General features: G+C 38.8%; 1 protein-coding gene across 1 annotated transcript; it reads left to right on the top strand.

Annotated features, from left to right (window-relative positions):
• The first annotated feature begins 280 nt into the window (after positions 1–280).
• On the top strand, positions 281–16,874 carry LOC146678012 (integrin alpha-6-like). Its single transcript, XM_085429297.1, has 25 exons — positions 281–490; positions 566–687; positions 4,954–5,033; positions 5,113–5,383; positions 5,488–5,607; positions 5,747–5,960; positions 6,852–7,048; positions 7,740–7,828; positions 7,936–8,063; positions 8,496–8,585; positions 8,672–8,736; positions 9,285–9,424; positions 9,657–9,800; positions 10,711–10,832; positions 10,962–11,112; positions 11,388–11,465; positions 11,541–11,620; positions 11,738–11,812; positions 11,935–12,037; positions 12,130–12,306; positions 12,390–12,491; positions 12,639–12,749; positions 14,490–14,594; positions 14,870–14,995; positions 15,384–16,874. The coding sequence occupies exons 1-25, from the start codon at positions 315–317 to the stop codon at positions 15,468–15,470; spliced, it is 3,153 nt and encodes a 1,050-aa protein (XP_085285423.1). The 5' UTR covers positions 281–314; the 3' UTR covers positions 15,471–16,874.
• The last annotated feature ends 96 nt before the right edge of the window (positions 16,875–16,970 follow it).

Here is a 16,970-nt window from a genome sequence, read left to right as displayed (position 1 = left end):
TCAAGGCCAAACATAATCTCATTCATCTTTCCAGCTAACTGCCATAAGAGAAGACGCGCTCAATGGGTGTGACTTTTATCAACTCAGGAACTGGTTAATATTAACTTAAGTTATGAACCATAAAGTTAAACAGTGTGGCTTTGTGACTGTGAAGATAAATTCCTTCCCACCACACCTTGTATGTCTACGTCTACAATGAGCAAGTCAGCAGCTGCTAGGACCAATCCCTTTTCTAGGAGGGCTTACTCTCCACTTTGCGTTTCAAGAGCACAGCAAGAGAATGAGCAAAGTATACAGTTTTTAATTCAAATACCATGGCAAAGCAATGGCATATGGTGTGTCTTTGGATCATATGGCATTTTCAGACCTCAAATGTTACAGCTTTCAACCTGGACACGGAGAATGTACTGCAGAGAAATGGAGATCCAGGCAGCCTGTTTGGATTTTCTGTTGCCTTCCACCAACAGCTCAAACCTGCCAGAAAGAACCTGTGAGTGAAAGCAAAACAATTTGTAAGTTTGGAATTAATCAAACGTTTGTCTTACTGCTTGGTATTTTCCACCAGACTGCTGGTAGGAGCTCCACGAGCAAAGCATCAGAACCAGGTGAATGTTACAGGAGTTGTTTACAAGTGTGATCTGACTACAACATCTAAGAGCTGTCAGCCCATTGAGTTTGATGATAAAGGTTTGTGTACTTTGTCTGAAGCTATATTTATCATTGTTTTATGGTAGCAAGTTTATAAGTGTTTAATATTCAATACAGTCTGCTTGACAGCGCCACTCTTGCTTGTTATTCACATGCATTTCTTAAAGGAAAATTACATTATGCACACCACAAAGAACCACATACAAACAATATAAAACACTTACCAGCTTAACAGCTATTGTATGCATCAAAGTTATTGCCATGTAAGTAAAATATAACATAAAATATTCGTATGAGTGTGTTTGATATCGGACAGCGACTGTTCATTGTACATGCTGATTGAAAATGGTTATGGTTTTAGGGTAGAAACTGTCCATGAATTACTTGGTCCAAGTTTTTAGTGACATGCGGTGACTGCCTGAGGACAGAATGTAAAACAGGTGATAGCCAGGTGGAGAGCAGTCTTTAACATGGTGTTGGGCTCTGGAACAGTTGCATGTGATTGCAATATGTTAGAGAGAACAAAGGGGGCAGCCAATGACTATTTCGACTGTGCTGATGGCTTCTATAGATCTTTATTAGTTATTAAGCAGCTAGCATAACACAATGTGAGACAGTATGTTTATACACTCTTGTGTGGTAAAAGCTCACTAACAGCTTTCCCTTGGTGACTTTTCTTCAACATTTTCATAAAGTGCAAACATTGCTGTGGTTATTTTGTCAGCGTCTTTGATGTTGCTGGCCCGAGAATCTTTCTTGTTGTATGATTTCACCTTCTTTACAAGCAGACTCATCTGCTGAAACAAGTCCAACTACAGTGGTGTTATATGCAGTTTAAATAAAGAGTTGGTAGGACAGACTGTGTGTAGTCTAAATTGTATAGAGAGCACAGTATTAGGCTGAGAACACAGCACAGTGTGGGGAATTAGTGCTGAGTGAGATAATGAAAGAGAGGTGGTGACTACACATTTTGTCAATGGTTTGCAAGAAAACCTTTGATGGAAGTTCAGGTGTGAGAGTGGAAGTCCAAATTTGCTGATCAGCAAAGTGACTAAAGCCAAATGACCCCCTGTGAAAGCTGGTTAGCTGTCCAGTTCGGGCAGTCACCCCCAGAGTGAGTGCAGCTGGTCTGTATGTTCAGACTGTCAACTGAAGGCTTTTTTGCTTCAAGGATAACAGGGGCTGGTGATAGCCAGGGTGAGAGATGGGCATGTGCAAGAGACAAATTAAAGTTCATAAAGACAGGCATGATTTGGTTGAGTGCATTCTTGGGTATTCCATCAGAGCCAGTAATGATTGAAAACAACCAGTGTCTGCATAGGATTATCTCTGAATGCACCACATACTGAACCAGAAGCAGATAAACTGCAGCAGAAGACCACACTGAGTGCAGCTGACAAACCTGCGATTTTTGAGTGATGCCATCATGTGGCCCAAAGTTTGCAAGAAATATTTTCAGTACTTTTCACAATATATGCCAAAATGGATTAAGACAGGTTTGAAGGCAAAACAGAGTGCAACCTGGTACAAGCAAGGTGTAAGAAATGAAGGGGCCAGTGAGTGTATATTTATATCGCACCCACCTTGTCATGATCCTGGGTCCTTTTGGCCCAGCATTTTGTGTTTTCTCTTCTTGCAATTTTGGTTCTGTTCTTCCTCTGGTTAGTGTTTACTCTGTTCTACCCATGTGTTCCTGTATCTAGTCCGCGTTTCTTAGTTTGTGTCCTTTCATGTGTAAGTTCCTGTTTTATTGTGTAGGTCTGCGTCTTATGTGAGTGTTTTCAGTTTGCCTCCCTAGTCTCGTCACGTTAATCACTCGCAGCTGTGTTCCCCACCTGTGTGTAATCTCCCTGTGTTCTCTGAGTGTATTTAAGTTGTTTTCTGTCATAGTAGTTGCTGGTTCGTCTGTGTTGTTTCCCCTCGGTCTCCCTGCATCTCTCCATGTGTAGTTCCCCGGACCTCCCTGCATCTTCGTTTCTGGTTTGTTTTGTTAGTTTTACCCAGTTTAGGTTCCAGTTTCATGTTCCCAGTGCCTTTGTTTGTTTTTCCCTTCGTTAATAAATACTCACCTGCACCAGAGCTGCCGCGTCCTGGGCCCTATTTCAGGAAGCCGGTTTAGTGCAAACTCTGAGTAAGTATACCCTGAGTTAACGAAAACTCTGGGTTTTCGGTTTCACAAAGCGAGTTTAGATTAATTCTGAGTGAGTTACTATGACGACACACTCCGTGAAGCTAACCTGCCCCCTAGCAGGTTTACTTCAACTAACCCTGACGTTCTCCGCCTCTTTGTCAGAAACCTGACTGTAGGAAGTGTCAGACATGGCGTGCCCCTTCCTTGAAGAGCCAGTAGATGTTGAAGCCCAAATTCTCCGCAGAGCTCTCCGCCGGGAGAGAGTGATTAGAGCGCGTTCGGACATTTTATCATTTCCTGATGATTTCCTGTGTGAACGTTACCGTTTTTCAGCACAATCTATAATTTATTTGAATAACATCCTCAGGCCTAATATTGCTCATGTGACACATCGCGGACATTCTCTCACTTCTGTACATATTATTTGTATTGCACTTCGGTTTTTTGCAAACGGGAGCTTTCTGTATAATATTGGTGACGCTGAGCACGTTTCCAAGGCTACCGTCTGTCGGGCAGTCAGGAATGTTACAGTTGCACTGAAACGTCTCCTGTACTCGTTTGTGGTGTTCCCCGGTCATAGACCCACAAGATTCATCAAAGAGGGATGCCACAAAATTGCAGGTATCAGGATGAACAAAACTTAATTCATGATGTGGTGATATTTGAACTACTACTTAAATTTTACATTTATTCTCACGGTTCCCAGGCGTGATTGGCTGTATAGATGGCACTCACATTCCAATCATTGCTCCTTCAGTAAATGAAGGAGACTATGTGAACAGGAAGTCTTTCCACAGCATTAATGCACAGGTACATAGTTCCCTGTAGCATTTCAAACTAACAAATTATTTCATTATAGTAATGGATGCTAATTTGTGTTCTCTGCACTGTGAAGATCATATGTGATGCTGCCAACATTATCACAAATGTGGAAGCCAACTGCTCAGCCTCTGTGAGTGGTGGTGGTGGTGGAGGACCCCCACCTGTTTTTCGGGCCTCCGCTTTTTTTCTGTTGGCTATAACGGGTCACATTCGAACATACAGAGTAAGCAAATATGTACTTGTAATGTGCTCAGATAATTTCAATAAGTGCTTACAGAGGGGAAATTAATGTAGCCTCTAACTGCAATTGATTTACATCGGACAAACAGACCAAGCACTATGGCCCATAATACAATTACACCTTACCTGTTTGGGCTATATTTTTATATTTAATTTTTACTTGCTGCCAGGAACGTTTGGGGCCTGTTGGGTTGCACCTGCGTGCAAATCACATCACAAAATCAAATGTATAAAATAAAAAATAAAATAAAATAAAATAACGTGTTAAATGGGTGGAAATCCCTAGATCAATGTTTAAATTGACACTCACGCATTGACTCTGTCGGCTTTGTTTTGCCATGCATGCTCCCTTTCTTTTGCAGCTGAAGCTGTGTTACTTTTTTCCGCGGAATTTGCATGTTTTCGGCATATGCTGCCATCAGAATTTCGGCCTCAAGCGCTGTAAGATACATTGACCGCGCCTTCTTTCCCTCCGTCTCCATGGTGACTCGCTTAATCTGTGCTCCACTAATCAGGGCTTTATGTATCCTCGTGCGCGCGCTTAACTTGGGGTTAAAGCAACTCCGCGTTGACTGAACTAATTGTTATCAGCCTTTCTGAAACCGAATATTCCGAGTTGGACAGTTCGGGGTTACTCAACCCTGAGTATCGTTTTTCACTCTGAGTTTTCTAAACCGGCTTCCTGAAATAGGGCCCTGGTCCTAAATATTCCACACGGCTTGCCCCGGCAAACCGTGACACACCTAAAACACTGTGCAGCAAAGTTATTAATTTAAACTCCTGTTTAATAGTCCAATACCATATATAACTACTTAAAATTGTGCCAAAATGTAAAGAAGAAAAAGAAGAGAAAACACATGCCAACACTTGCTCAAATTTCATTGTCAATATTTACTGAAGCGTTTAAGTGCAAAATAGAACAAGATATCTGTAGAATTTATCTCTAATGCTTTAAACAAAAGGCTGTTGTAAGGGTTTGGGGACCTAAGCAGCAAAGTATATTTATTTTGCTGATATAACTCATTTAATGTAAATCTGTTTCTGGGAAGTAATCATAAAACTTTCTCTCAACTAAACAATAACAGAGTGAGCTCAACTATCTGGTTTTACAGAGCTCCTCAGTAGTAAAGGCATAAATAACCAGTGGATGGGAGTTAGAGTCACGAGCCAAGGTCCTGGTAAAAATGTAATGGTAAGGAATGCATTCAGATTTTAAAGGACATTTTAAGAAAGTCAACATCTTTTGTAAATCTAGCCTCCTTACCTTTTAGACTTGTGCGCATCACTATCAGGATTGGGACATAACCCCAGGTCTTTACGTTCCTCACCTGCTGACGGGTCAGTGCTACCTCTTAGGAGACGACCTGAAGGTGGGGGAAGAAGAAAGGAGCTGGCGGAGGGTCGTTTGTGATAGAGAACACTTAACAAGACGTCAAAAGGACCACGACTGGTTTGCCTACTGCCAGCAGGGTCATGGAGCATCTTTTGCAAAGGATAACATATCCCTTCTATTTGGAGCACCAGGAGCTTATCAGTGGAAAGGTACATTAGAGCTTAGCAGTCGAGTGGTTTGGCAAAATATATTCACTTATTCATGTTTTTTTTATGTTTCATGTTGTTTTTCACCCAAATGATCCTGCTCAAAGGAATAGTAAGAATGGAGGTTTTGGACAATCTGGACATCTACAGTGTGGATGCTCGCGAGACTGGAAATATTGACGATTTTAACCCAAAACTCATTCCTCTTAAGTCAAACAGCTACCTGGGTCAGTTTCTTCTCTCTTGAATACTGGTTAATGGTCAAGCAAATGTTAAAATTAAGATATGAATTTTAGTGGTGTCAATGGATAAAACTCTTACAAAGTGAAACATTACAGTGAAACAGCATCATCCTGTACTATCCAGGATTCTCCATTGACTCTGGAATGGCCCTCATCAGGAAGGGCGAGCTGACAATCGTATCAGGAGCACCCAGAGGAGGTTACAGCGGACAGGTGGCATTTCTGAAGGCAGACCCTATGGCACAGAGAAATCTGTCTGTGGAGCTGGTCCTCTCTGGACCAGGCCTGGCCTCCTCCTTTGGCTATGATTTGGCAGTGGTGGATTTCAACAGTGATGGGTAGGTTGAAGATTATGTCCATTAAACCACAGCCAGTGAAACAGGAAATATAACAGGTATGCACAGACACAAGCTTAACACCAAGACATCAGACATGGCAACAAGGAGGGAACACAAAGCTGTAGGACCAGGGCAGGCACAGAGATGCAGAACAGAAGGAACTCAAAATACTAAACCTGAGAACTAGAAATACTAGAACAGAAACCAAAATATTAATAGTGACAACCCTGAATAACAAATAATCAAGAAACACAAATAAAAAGGCTACAAAACACTGGGTCACCGACCCAGGACCATGACAATATTTTTTATTGGTTGGTTCGTCCAACCCATCTATCTTCAAATTTCATGATGATAATCACCCATGTCCATGGTTCCTCTCATTGATTTATCACTAGAGTTCATTTCAGATTTAAAAATAAAGGGTTCCTGGGTGAGGTGTTCTGGGCATGTCCTACCGAGAGGAGGCCCCAGGGCAGACCCAGGACACGCTGGAGACATTATATCTCTCGGCTGGCCTGGGAACGCCTTGGTGTTCCCCCGGACAAGCTGGAGAAGGTGGCTGGGGAGAGGGAGGTCTGGGCTTCTCTGCTCGGGCTGCTGCCCCCGTGACCCGGCCCCAGATAAATGAAAGAAGATGGATGGCTGGATGGAAATAAAGGGTTCAGTCTGAGTATCTAATAGCAAAGATGCATTTCATGAAAAAGATTATAGATTTCTCTTTCTCTAAATTCAGAGAGCTGTCATGCTAACATCGTGAATTTTACACTCAAACACACATTATTCATCACAGATTAGGAGGTACACAGTCAATATAACTTTCTGTTTCTATTGCTATTCAGTAGTATTCATAGTAATTGGTTTTATATTGTGTTCTTTTGCTGCATGCAGGTGGGATGACCTCGCTGTGGGAGCACCGCAGTTCTTTGTCAAAGATGGCGAGGTTGGAGGAGCAGTCTATATCTATATCAATAACAAAGGAAGAAACTGGGAGAATATTGTTCCAGTCAAACTTCTCGGACATAAAGACTCCATGTTTGGCCTCGCAGTAGAAAATATTGGAGACATCAATCAAGATCATTATGGAGGTTGTAACATTTTAACTATGTTTACAGAATATGAAAAAGTCACTAAATAACAATAGATAATATTACATACCCCAACCGCATTCACTACTGGGTAAACCACATCGAGTTATGTCATAAAATACACAAATGTAATAAACCACACTCATCCTCAGCACACAGCAGGAGTGTTTTATTGCTTATGAATTGGACTTTAAATTTGTAACAAATAGGACGTCTCATATCTTCTCAAAGTAACTATCAGGGTTTCAATTTAAGCCCTAAAAACAACAGGAATTAAAAGACACAAAAGACAAGTGATACATGGAGTATACTGTCATTTCTGAAGATTTGTTATGTTAATTTCCAGTTTGGACTCTTCTAACTTGCCTTTGCATGATTAACAAATACTACACAGTATCTTAGCCTTCCTAGATGCTATTTACCAACAAATTACTTAGGGATAGGCCCTCTCTTTGACATCATACAGACCCAAGAGTAGAAAAAAAAAGAAGCATGAAACAGAGTGGCTAAAGCAGTCTGACACTTCAGTCTTGGCTCACAGAGATGACTTTAGCCATGTTAAAAAAGAGGATGTTAAAAAAGAGGATCTACTATTGTAGGTGCTCTTTAAATGCATTTTTGGATAAACCCCCAACTTTGTTGTCTCTGTGTTGTCACCATGATTTGTATTAGTGTTTGCCTGTGTTGACAGATATTGCAGTGGGAGCACCGTATGAGGGCTCTGGACTTGTATACCTTTACTATGGCTCTCCAGATGGTGTCAACAGAGAGCCTGGACAGGTGAATTTGCTGAGCTTCCTCAACATCAGCGATTAAATTCAATAATATATGAATATTTACAATACAAAAAAACTTAATATCTTATCTTTATATCTTTTCTTGTTTAGATAATTTCATCACAATCAAAGAAAGTGAAACTGTTTGGATATTCTCTGACTGGTAACCTGGACGTGGATGATAATCAGTATCCTGACTTGGCTGTTGGATCTCTCTCTGATTCCATTTTTGTTTACAGGTGTATATATAGAGAGAGAGTTACTGCATAAGCACAAGATAAAAAGTAACCAATGATAAATGCATCCCAGCACTTAATTTTCTTTTTTTTTTATTTATACTTGAAGCTCAGTTTAATTTTATGTTAAAACAATTTCTCTATTCTGGATAGAAGCTAACCCCGAGCTCAGTTTTATTTTAATAGACACATTTTATCATTCTGATCATTTTATTCTAATCATATTGATTTACTTTTTTAAAACAAATATGCTGTATAAATACTTTTAAACATGCACAATAATTTATTAATGGTTCACTTTCTGACAGAACAACTTCAATTCCACAAACCACTACATGTAGTTTCAGTGTTTTAAATTCCTCTCTGGTTTTGATTCTATAAATATGAAGGTACAGAAAGTCTCATTAGTGATTTTCTTTCTCATATATGTTGCAGAGCAAGGCCAGTGGTGACCGTCGGCACCGCTCTTAAGATTGCACCAAATGAAATAGACATCGCAAAGAAACGATGTGATGAGCAAATATGGTAAGATGTTCAAAAACACTAATTATAACATGCTCTATCTGCAACGCTGTTGGGTTTTAATCGAACATGTCTGCACAAACTTCAAGTTTTTTTGCAGTCGAAGCATGTTTTACCTACACAGCACATCCTGAGTCGTTCAACCCTAAACTGAGTAAGTTTTCTTCGTTTAGTATTCCTTAAATCCATGGTTTGGAGGAATAGTAAAGGCTTATTATACGACCTTGATATGTGTACAATTTTGAGGACTAGAAAAATACATATATGTTCCCAGGCTATAAAAGGTACATATTTGTAGCATTTATTGTAGATTTTATGGTAAAATCTCAGGAGTTTGATCAAATACAAAACAATATCTTTGATGGTTTATTGTTCATTGACAATTTAAGTTAACTGAAAAAAGTAATGCATTCTGATACATTTGTTCTCTTTTTGACATGTTTATTGGTGCTAATGTGATGCAAAGGATAACAATGGTGCCAAGAAAGTTCTGGGATAAAACCTTCCTGTACCTGCTCTAGTTTGCATTTAGCATTTAAAGAATAATAGCTGGTCAATTTAAGTTGTCTTGTGTAACATTAGGTACATGTTGCTGTACATATATATGGGTGTGCTATAATCAGTTATTTACAGTAGTACTAATACTATGTTAACTGGAGTCAGTTGTTTCTAATCTGTTGAATGTACTTATCTATATTACAGTGCTCAACTTTACTTCTGATGCTGATTATGAGATGAAAAAATCAAGAGTCAGGGTCAACTTTATGGATTCATCTCAAGGAAAGCTGGAGCTGTCTGGTCAAGGGAGACAGGCCTGTCACAAAACTACGCTCCGGCTTTTGGTACTGTTTCATTTCGTTAGAAGACATACAGTCTCATAATGCTGCTTGATTTTCAACACTTTCACTTCACTTAGTCATATTGGACTTTGCAGAAAGTTACTTTAAAATGAAAATGTTTAAAATGTAGTACAATTTACAGAGACTAATAACATTTGTCATTAGGTGTTATACAAAACCTTGTGGGTAAAAAAACAAAATCACATTAAATCACAGCAAAGCTTTTTCGTTCCAGAGAAATATCAAGGACAAGCTGCAGAATATTCCTATCTCTGTCACTGTGTCTCTGAGCTCCAGTCAGACAACCAGTGCTAGTGCGGATCAGCTCAGTTTTACTCCTGTCCTCAACCGCTACCAGCAGAAGACCACTTCCTCAGAGGTAGAAATGAGTTTATATGCAGTTCTAGTCAAATTTATTCAAATTTTGCTGGGTGTATGAAGACTTAGAGAGTAAAGTTTTTTTTGAATGAACTCACGTTTTTGCACATTACACCTGCATGTGCATTTAGTTAAAATATAATCAAAATCAAAGTTGCAGGATGTTTATGTAGCAACATCAGTATCATTAAGAATCAATCTAATACTAATGTGTTTTATTTACTAGTTGTACAGTGTGTAAACTGTACAGTTAACTGGCTTCAGCTGCAATGTCTTTGCAACTGTGGTCAGAAATATACACACATACTCAAGTTAAATTAAAAATGGTTGGTTTCCTGAAGACTGGTGGGTTAGCTTAAGACAAAAAAAATACTGTATTTATTTCAAAGACCCTCAGGGGGACCGGAGCATAGATGTATCAGACAGAAAATAATGAACACAACACAAAAAACAAAACTTAAATGAGCCTGTAGCATACTTAGTGTCAGTTTCACAAGAATAAAACTGTAACAATATCAACCCATAGATAAGGTAAATCTGGTGTATAAAGGGGCCTATATGACATCCCCAATGTTCATGCAAAGGTGGGTCGATTCAGTTGAAGAGATATATTTCCTCTCATCTTCCAAGTATCAACCGGTGATTTGTGTCACATTTATTTTAATCCCACTGACCATTTTCAGTGTTTGAACAAGTTGAATAACCGACTTAAATTCAGAAGGTATCAGAAGTGAAATACAGAATATTACAATTAAAACTAGAATGCTCTTGACTGTATCTTTCTGTTTACTGCAGTTATTGAAATTGTGTGAATTAAAGCCCTTAACTCTGTTGTTGTGACGGATATGAACAGAATCCTGGAACCTAGCTGAAGCTTTATTAGAGAAGAGTTTCTTCTCTTTTTTTAACAGATCGTTCTCATAAATAGAGGCTGTGGCAGTGACAAAATTTGTCAAAGTAACCTGGACTTACAGTACAAGTTCTGTTCCAAAAAAACTCAAGCCGGTCAAGATGTTTTCAAATCACTGGCCAGGTAAACCAAAAATATCAAAGCTCAAAAATAAAGTTGTTTTTTTTTTTTTTTTTTTTTTTTTTTTTTTGGAAACCAAAACATGCAACCCCTCAGCCCAAGCTGCATTAACTTTTACTGTCACTCCTTTAGTGAGGATGGTGTTGCGGTCATCACTCCATCAGATGAAGACATAGCTTTGGAGATCACTGTGACTAACAAAAACGGGGACGATGCACACCAGAGTCGTTTGGCCATTACACTCCCAGACATAGTGCGCTACTCATCCTACTCGACCACTGCAGTGAGTACAGAAAAGCTGGTTTTCCCCTCGTTAGATCGTATGTTTTACTCCATGAATCCATATCCTGTTCCTTATGCTTCACTTTTAGATTCCAACTTTGATTTTCTACTTCCTACTTGTTGTGTTACTCTAAAATGTGATGGACAAAATATATTGTAATATTTTAATGATACTTTTGGTAATTTTGGTACTCCAAAATTTGATGTCATCTCCCAGGACTTTTTTATAATCACTGTATATTTATAGACAATGAGATTGCCTGCTTGTTTCCTCAGGAAAAACAAGTGAGTTGTACAGACAACAGGATGCCAATTGCCTGTGACCTGGGAAATCCACTCCAAAGAGATGCTGAAGTGAGTAGCGTTGCTCAGTTTCCTCCACATCTGCATCACTATTTGCATGTTTGATGGTTACTTTGTTCCTTTCAGGTAACGTTTTATGTCATACTCACAACTTCTGGCCTCACGTTGAGCACAAAATTGATTAACATCACTTTACAGCTGGAGACGTAAGTAGGCTGATCTGAAGGGATTATGTTACTAATCAGTGATCAGTGGAATGTAAATGACATTCAGTAAGCAAAACGAATAATTTACAAATAATCTTGGTTCTTCCTGCGATGTAGGACGAGTGAGCAGACCATAAAGCCAATACAGGCCTTTGCCAAAGTTGTTTTTGAGCTGCAGTTGCAAGTGAACGGGTGAGTTCTCCTTTAAATTAAAATTAACATTGCTTGTTCCATTTGTCATCTTAAAAATGACTGATTTGGCTTGAAGGATTTAAAAATGACTAATGTAATATCATAACGTGTTTCCTCATCAGGATCGCTAGACCTTCTCAGGTGTCAATTGGTGATATTGTAAAGGGCGAAAGTGCGATAAAATCTGTGGATCAAATAGGAAACTCAGTTCAGTATGAATTTAGGGTAAGGTGATATTTGGTACTAAACTTTAAATGAATCCTGCTGGTTATTTTTTTCTCATGGGTCCAAGAAAACATGCACTGTTTCTCTAATAGATAACGAATTTGGGCAGACCTCTGAAGCATTTTGCAAATGCATCACTGAGCATCTACTGGCCAAAGGAGAACTCTGTAGGAAAGTGGCTTCTCTACTTGACTCACATCACCAATGATGGTGTGCATTCTGTCCCCTGCTCACCTGTAGATGAAGTCAGTCCACTTAAACATGTAAAGGTAAGGAAATCCTGTCATTGTTGAAATGTAAGCAATGCTTTAATGGCAAATTAACATCTAACCGGATCATGTCTGATACCAAGGGCTGGCATGACACAGCAAGAAAAAGACGTGAGGCTGAACATAAAGCCCTCTCAACTGATGGATTCACATTTCTTCCAACAAAAAGAAAATATAAAACACTGGTAGGAGAATAATATTTTAATTAAAATTAAACATTAATTATAATAAATTAAAATGTTGCAGCAGTTTCCTTTTACTGCTGAACTGATACTTTATGCAAACTGAGACTGATGAACATGCACACCTGAGGCCTGCTGTCTTCCCTTTAGACCTGCTCAGATGGATTGAATTGTGTGGAGATACGCTGCCCTCTGCTGGGCCTGGACAGTACTGCACGGATTGTTCTGCATTCTCGCCTTTGGAATGCCACTTTGGCAGAGGTGCTCCATTTCTGAAAAGTGCTATTGTAGTGTGTATAGCCACAGCAGGTAGCTGTTCTCAGGGAACAAGCCACATCATTCTATATCCCCCCCTCTAATCGGAATACTATCAAAATTAGACACTAGCTGGTGTACATAGTAGCTCATATAGAAACCTCTATTTCCAGAGGTGACACAGTGTTGTAGTGTTTAGTGTAGTACTGGACTCATGGTAGAAAATTCAAGGCTCAGATTTCATGGTCTTTGGCGTTTCTGTGTGAAGTTTCCTCTGGGTTCTTTGTCTTCAGCTTACGTCTTAGTTTAATTGGTGATTCTAAATCTACCTGAGGTATAAAAGCAAAGTAGATACATTTTGCATGAATATATATGAAAAGGTAAAATGCTGATTGTAGTGTAAAAGCGCTTTGAGTGGTCATTAATGCTATAATGCCAGTTCATCCTGTAAATTACCATTAAACACTAAAAATCACCAACAAAGTGAGCAAGGACAGACAGGAATAAAGCCTACTTAAGAAATTTTTTTGAAAGCCTTTTACTATGAGGGAAGTGAATGCAACGCCTCTGATTATTTTACACAGTTGTGGTCCTGTGAATAGGGATGGGTACCGGTATCCGGTGCCATTGGTTCTGACATAAACGGTAGTAACCAGACCGAAAAGCAGCGCACATTTCGGTGCCTTTTTCCCTGAGATGTCACACACCTTGGATTCTAGTCAATCGTTTTACGTTTGCGAGCGTAGTAGGCGGGACCAGGTACGTACGTCCTTTTAGAGCAGAGCTACAGATTAAAAATGCCCAAGGCGAAGCGGTCAAAAGTCTGGCTGTACTTCACAGCAAAAGATGCAAACTCAGCAGCCTGCAACAAGTGCTTTAAGCGGATACTGTGCAAAGGAGGTAACACCTCGAATCTGATGAAACAACTAGCGACGTATAGCTTTTTTTTTTTTTTTTTTTTTTTTTTTTTTTTTTTTTTTTTTTTTTTTTTTTTTTTTTTTTTTTTTGGACCTGGAGTTAGCAACATCCCCCAAAAACACGAAGAGGAGAGTCCTGGCCCCTAGCCCTGCCAGTGTAGCAGAAATGATGACGGATGATGATGGCAGCAGCCGTTCTTCTCTGCGTGAGGAGCTTAATGTTGTTCATGTGTAATTTACGTTGAGTAGGCTAACCACGTTATTACATTAATGCATGTAAGGCGAACTAGCAAACATCATCATAGCTACATGCAGCTGTCGTCGTCTTTGATGGCAGATACTCCCTTCACCCTGGCCAAAAAAGCTAAAATGACCAAAGGAAAAAAATGTGTTTTTTTCCATTGTTTAAGCACTGCTTCCAGCCAAGAGTGATGCCATAAATCCCCTATAGCTGCAGAAAAGGCTAACATTGTTATCTTTTTACAAAAAACCAGCTGAACATGAGAGGTTTTTGGACAAAGTGTCTGTTCTCCATTCTTTAAGCACCGGTTCGAGCACCGTTTAAGCACCGGCACCGTTTCAAAAGTACCGGTTTGGCACCGGTATCGGATAAAACCTAAACGATACCCATCCCTACCTGTGAGTAGGCTAATACTTAGGACCAAATTAAAACCATTAGAAACCTTCATGGCAATTAAACAATAATTTAGTGTAGATTCTTATTTCTACAAAACACTCACATGGACTTGTTTCTCACTCTGTTACCCATTTCCAGCCTTACTTAGCAGCATGTCACCAGTATCTTATTCAGTTTTTCTCTTCCATTTAGGATTACAGCTCTTTAAACTATCTTCTCATTGTTGTTGATGCAACTCTGACTCTAACCAACGCTCCAGAGAACATTGGACTTAAACCAGAAAAACTCAGGACAAAGGTAAAAAAAAAAAAAAAATAGGTTTGTTTGTTTGTTAAGACCAATTTTGTTAAATTACTCACATGAGCAGTTGCTCTTTAATAGAGCTACCTTTGAGTTCAGTGTACTATAACAATTACATTAAAATAATGTTTGTAACAGTCTAAGATGGACAGAAAGTCACAGCCTTCTAGGATTTGTGCATCTGAAGACATACTGTACTGTTGTTTTGGGTCTGATTATTATTATTATTATTATTATTATTATTATTATTATTATTATCTAAATGTCCACAGGCAAAACTGACAGTGTTCCTTGAGAGAGAGACTGAATTCCTGGTCAAAGTTGCGTGGTGGATAATCCTCCTGACAGTCATGTCTTTGCTGCTGCTGTTGGCCTTTTTAGGCTTCCTACTGTGGAAGGTAACAAGAAATACAGAATACCTGTAAAATGTTGTTTTAAAAGTTCACTGAGCTGATAGCTATACAGTTCATAGCATCAGCAGTGTCAAATCAGTCTCTCGGTAATCTTCCAACAAAGCAGTAAAAGCAGTTTTTTGTTTTTTTTTTTTGTTTGTTTTTTTTCCGGCAGTTGTAAGCATTACTCTTAGCATTCTTCCTAAATTGTGAATACTTTAAATAGAAAAAGCAAATTTCTGCAGTCTGAAAGCACTTAAATGTGGCATAGATGAGGATTTTTGAATGTACAATGAACAGTTGAAACAGTTAATATTTTTCATGAATTCTTTACTTTTTACAAACTTGTCTGTGAACTGTCATACTGACCCTTGTCCTTATTTCTTTTTGTAAGCGTGGGTGCATCCACTGCATTGATCATAAGAAGAAGTTCTCAGATAATGGAACTCCAAACACAGAGACAGCGCCCCTTAAAGGCTAAAGGGCAAACCTTAAGGACACCTTGAAGGTTTAAGAACAACACTGAGGCTTCCATGGCAAGCTGTTGTTTTATATTTTCTACTATCAGCACAGAATTATCTGATCATTTTATGATGTGTTAGGATTTATTTTTTTATTGTTTTGGTTTTTGTTTGTTTTGTCACCCAATTTATTTGCATGTTTACACTTTTCCAGCATTTTCCCCTTTTCATTTCTGTCTCCCTCTTTTTCCTTTGTTGTTTATTTCCCGACTTAACACTTTCTGTTGTATGTGTGCAAGTGCACTTACCAACATGGTGTGGAAAGTTGATTATGTCTCACCTCAAATGCTCAGCATCTTGGCTACATAACAAAAAAGGAGAGACTACCAAACATTTTTTTTATTTCTAGCCAGTAGAAGGAAGATACAATGTTTTGAATGCCCAGCTAATTAATTAAGAGTGGTCATTTTTCATGCATTTCAAGTAAATGCAAATTTACATATTTTGTGGCAGTGTTAATTTTTCATTCTGTTAAATTGTCATAATCAGCATGGAAGAGTTTTATATTACTGTAGTCATACGCACAGTAATTTGCAGATGTTCACTACATGCATAACAATCACAGTCAAACCTTATAAACATACTCCTTTTTTTAATCACACACAAAACAGTGAAAGGCAGAAAATCTGATCATCTTAAATAACTGAAAAAAATGGATAAAGAGGACAAGCCTGTTTGGATATTCAGCTCCCATAAATGACACACCTGTGCGCTCTCAATTGTAGCTCCTGCACTTCAGTGTTTTGCTTCTGTTTCATTTTGTCCTTTTAAATTAAATGGCAATTTCAGGCTCTAAATTAAAACTTCACAGCATAAACTGTAAACCATCTCACTAGCTGCTAATCTTTGTTCATACTTAATCCAGTTTGTTTTCTTGTGTTTCACTGAGGTAAGTTTTACCCTCTCACACAGAAAGAAAAGATGCTACCTAATCTTTCAAAGAGGAGTGGTGAAGGTCACATGCAAAGGAAAAAAAGCTTTCTTCTCTTCCGTGCCCTCCAGATGCAGTTTAGGAAGTGAGATATCCTTTACTATGGTAAACTGATACTGATTTCCAGATCGCAGCAGGAGGATAGAGGAGACAATGAGGCACAAATCAGAGAAATGGGAAAGGTCTCTACCATGTATTTATAGGAGCTGAGACAGAAGTAAACATTTGCTTTAGTATTATTAAATGATGTAGTTCTCTTTCCATTTGTCAGTCTGTCCTGTTCTACTTCTTGTTTGCCTTCCAGTTTACTGTCCTGTATCTGTTCTTGTCTTCATGTTTACCTCAGTGACTTTGTTTCTTGTTTTGGATTTGTTTTTTCGTAGTCCACTTTGGATCACTTGCTTGTTCTCTGCAGTCTTCTTATGTCTTCTTTGTTCTTTTTGTTGAGCTGGTGACTTGTGCATATGATCTAAGCCTGAACATGGAAATATTCTGTAACTAAAGCATGTGTTTAGTTTTTGTATTTTGG

Source organism: Rhamphochromis longiceps, linkage group LG2 (genome assembly GCF_057381845.1).
Source record: "Rhamphochromis longiceps isolate RC_006_pf linkage group LG2, R_longiceps_female_GT1.1, whole genome shotgun sequence".
Taxonomy (NCBI): Eukaryota; Metazoa; Chordata; class Actinopteri; order Cichliformes; family Cichlidae; genus Rhamphochromis; species Rhamphochromis longiceps.
The sequence above is the reverse complement of the archived record's forward strand: the minus strand, read 5'-3'. Positions and strand labels throughout refer to the sequence as shown.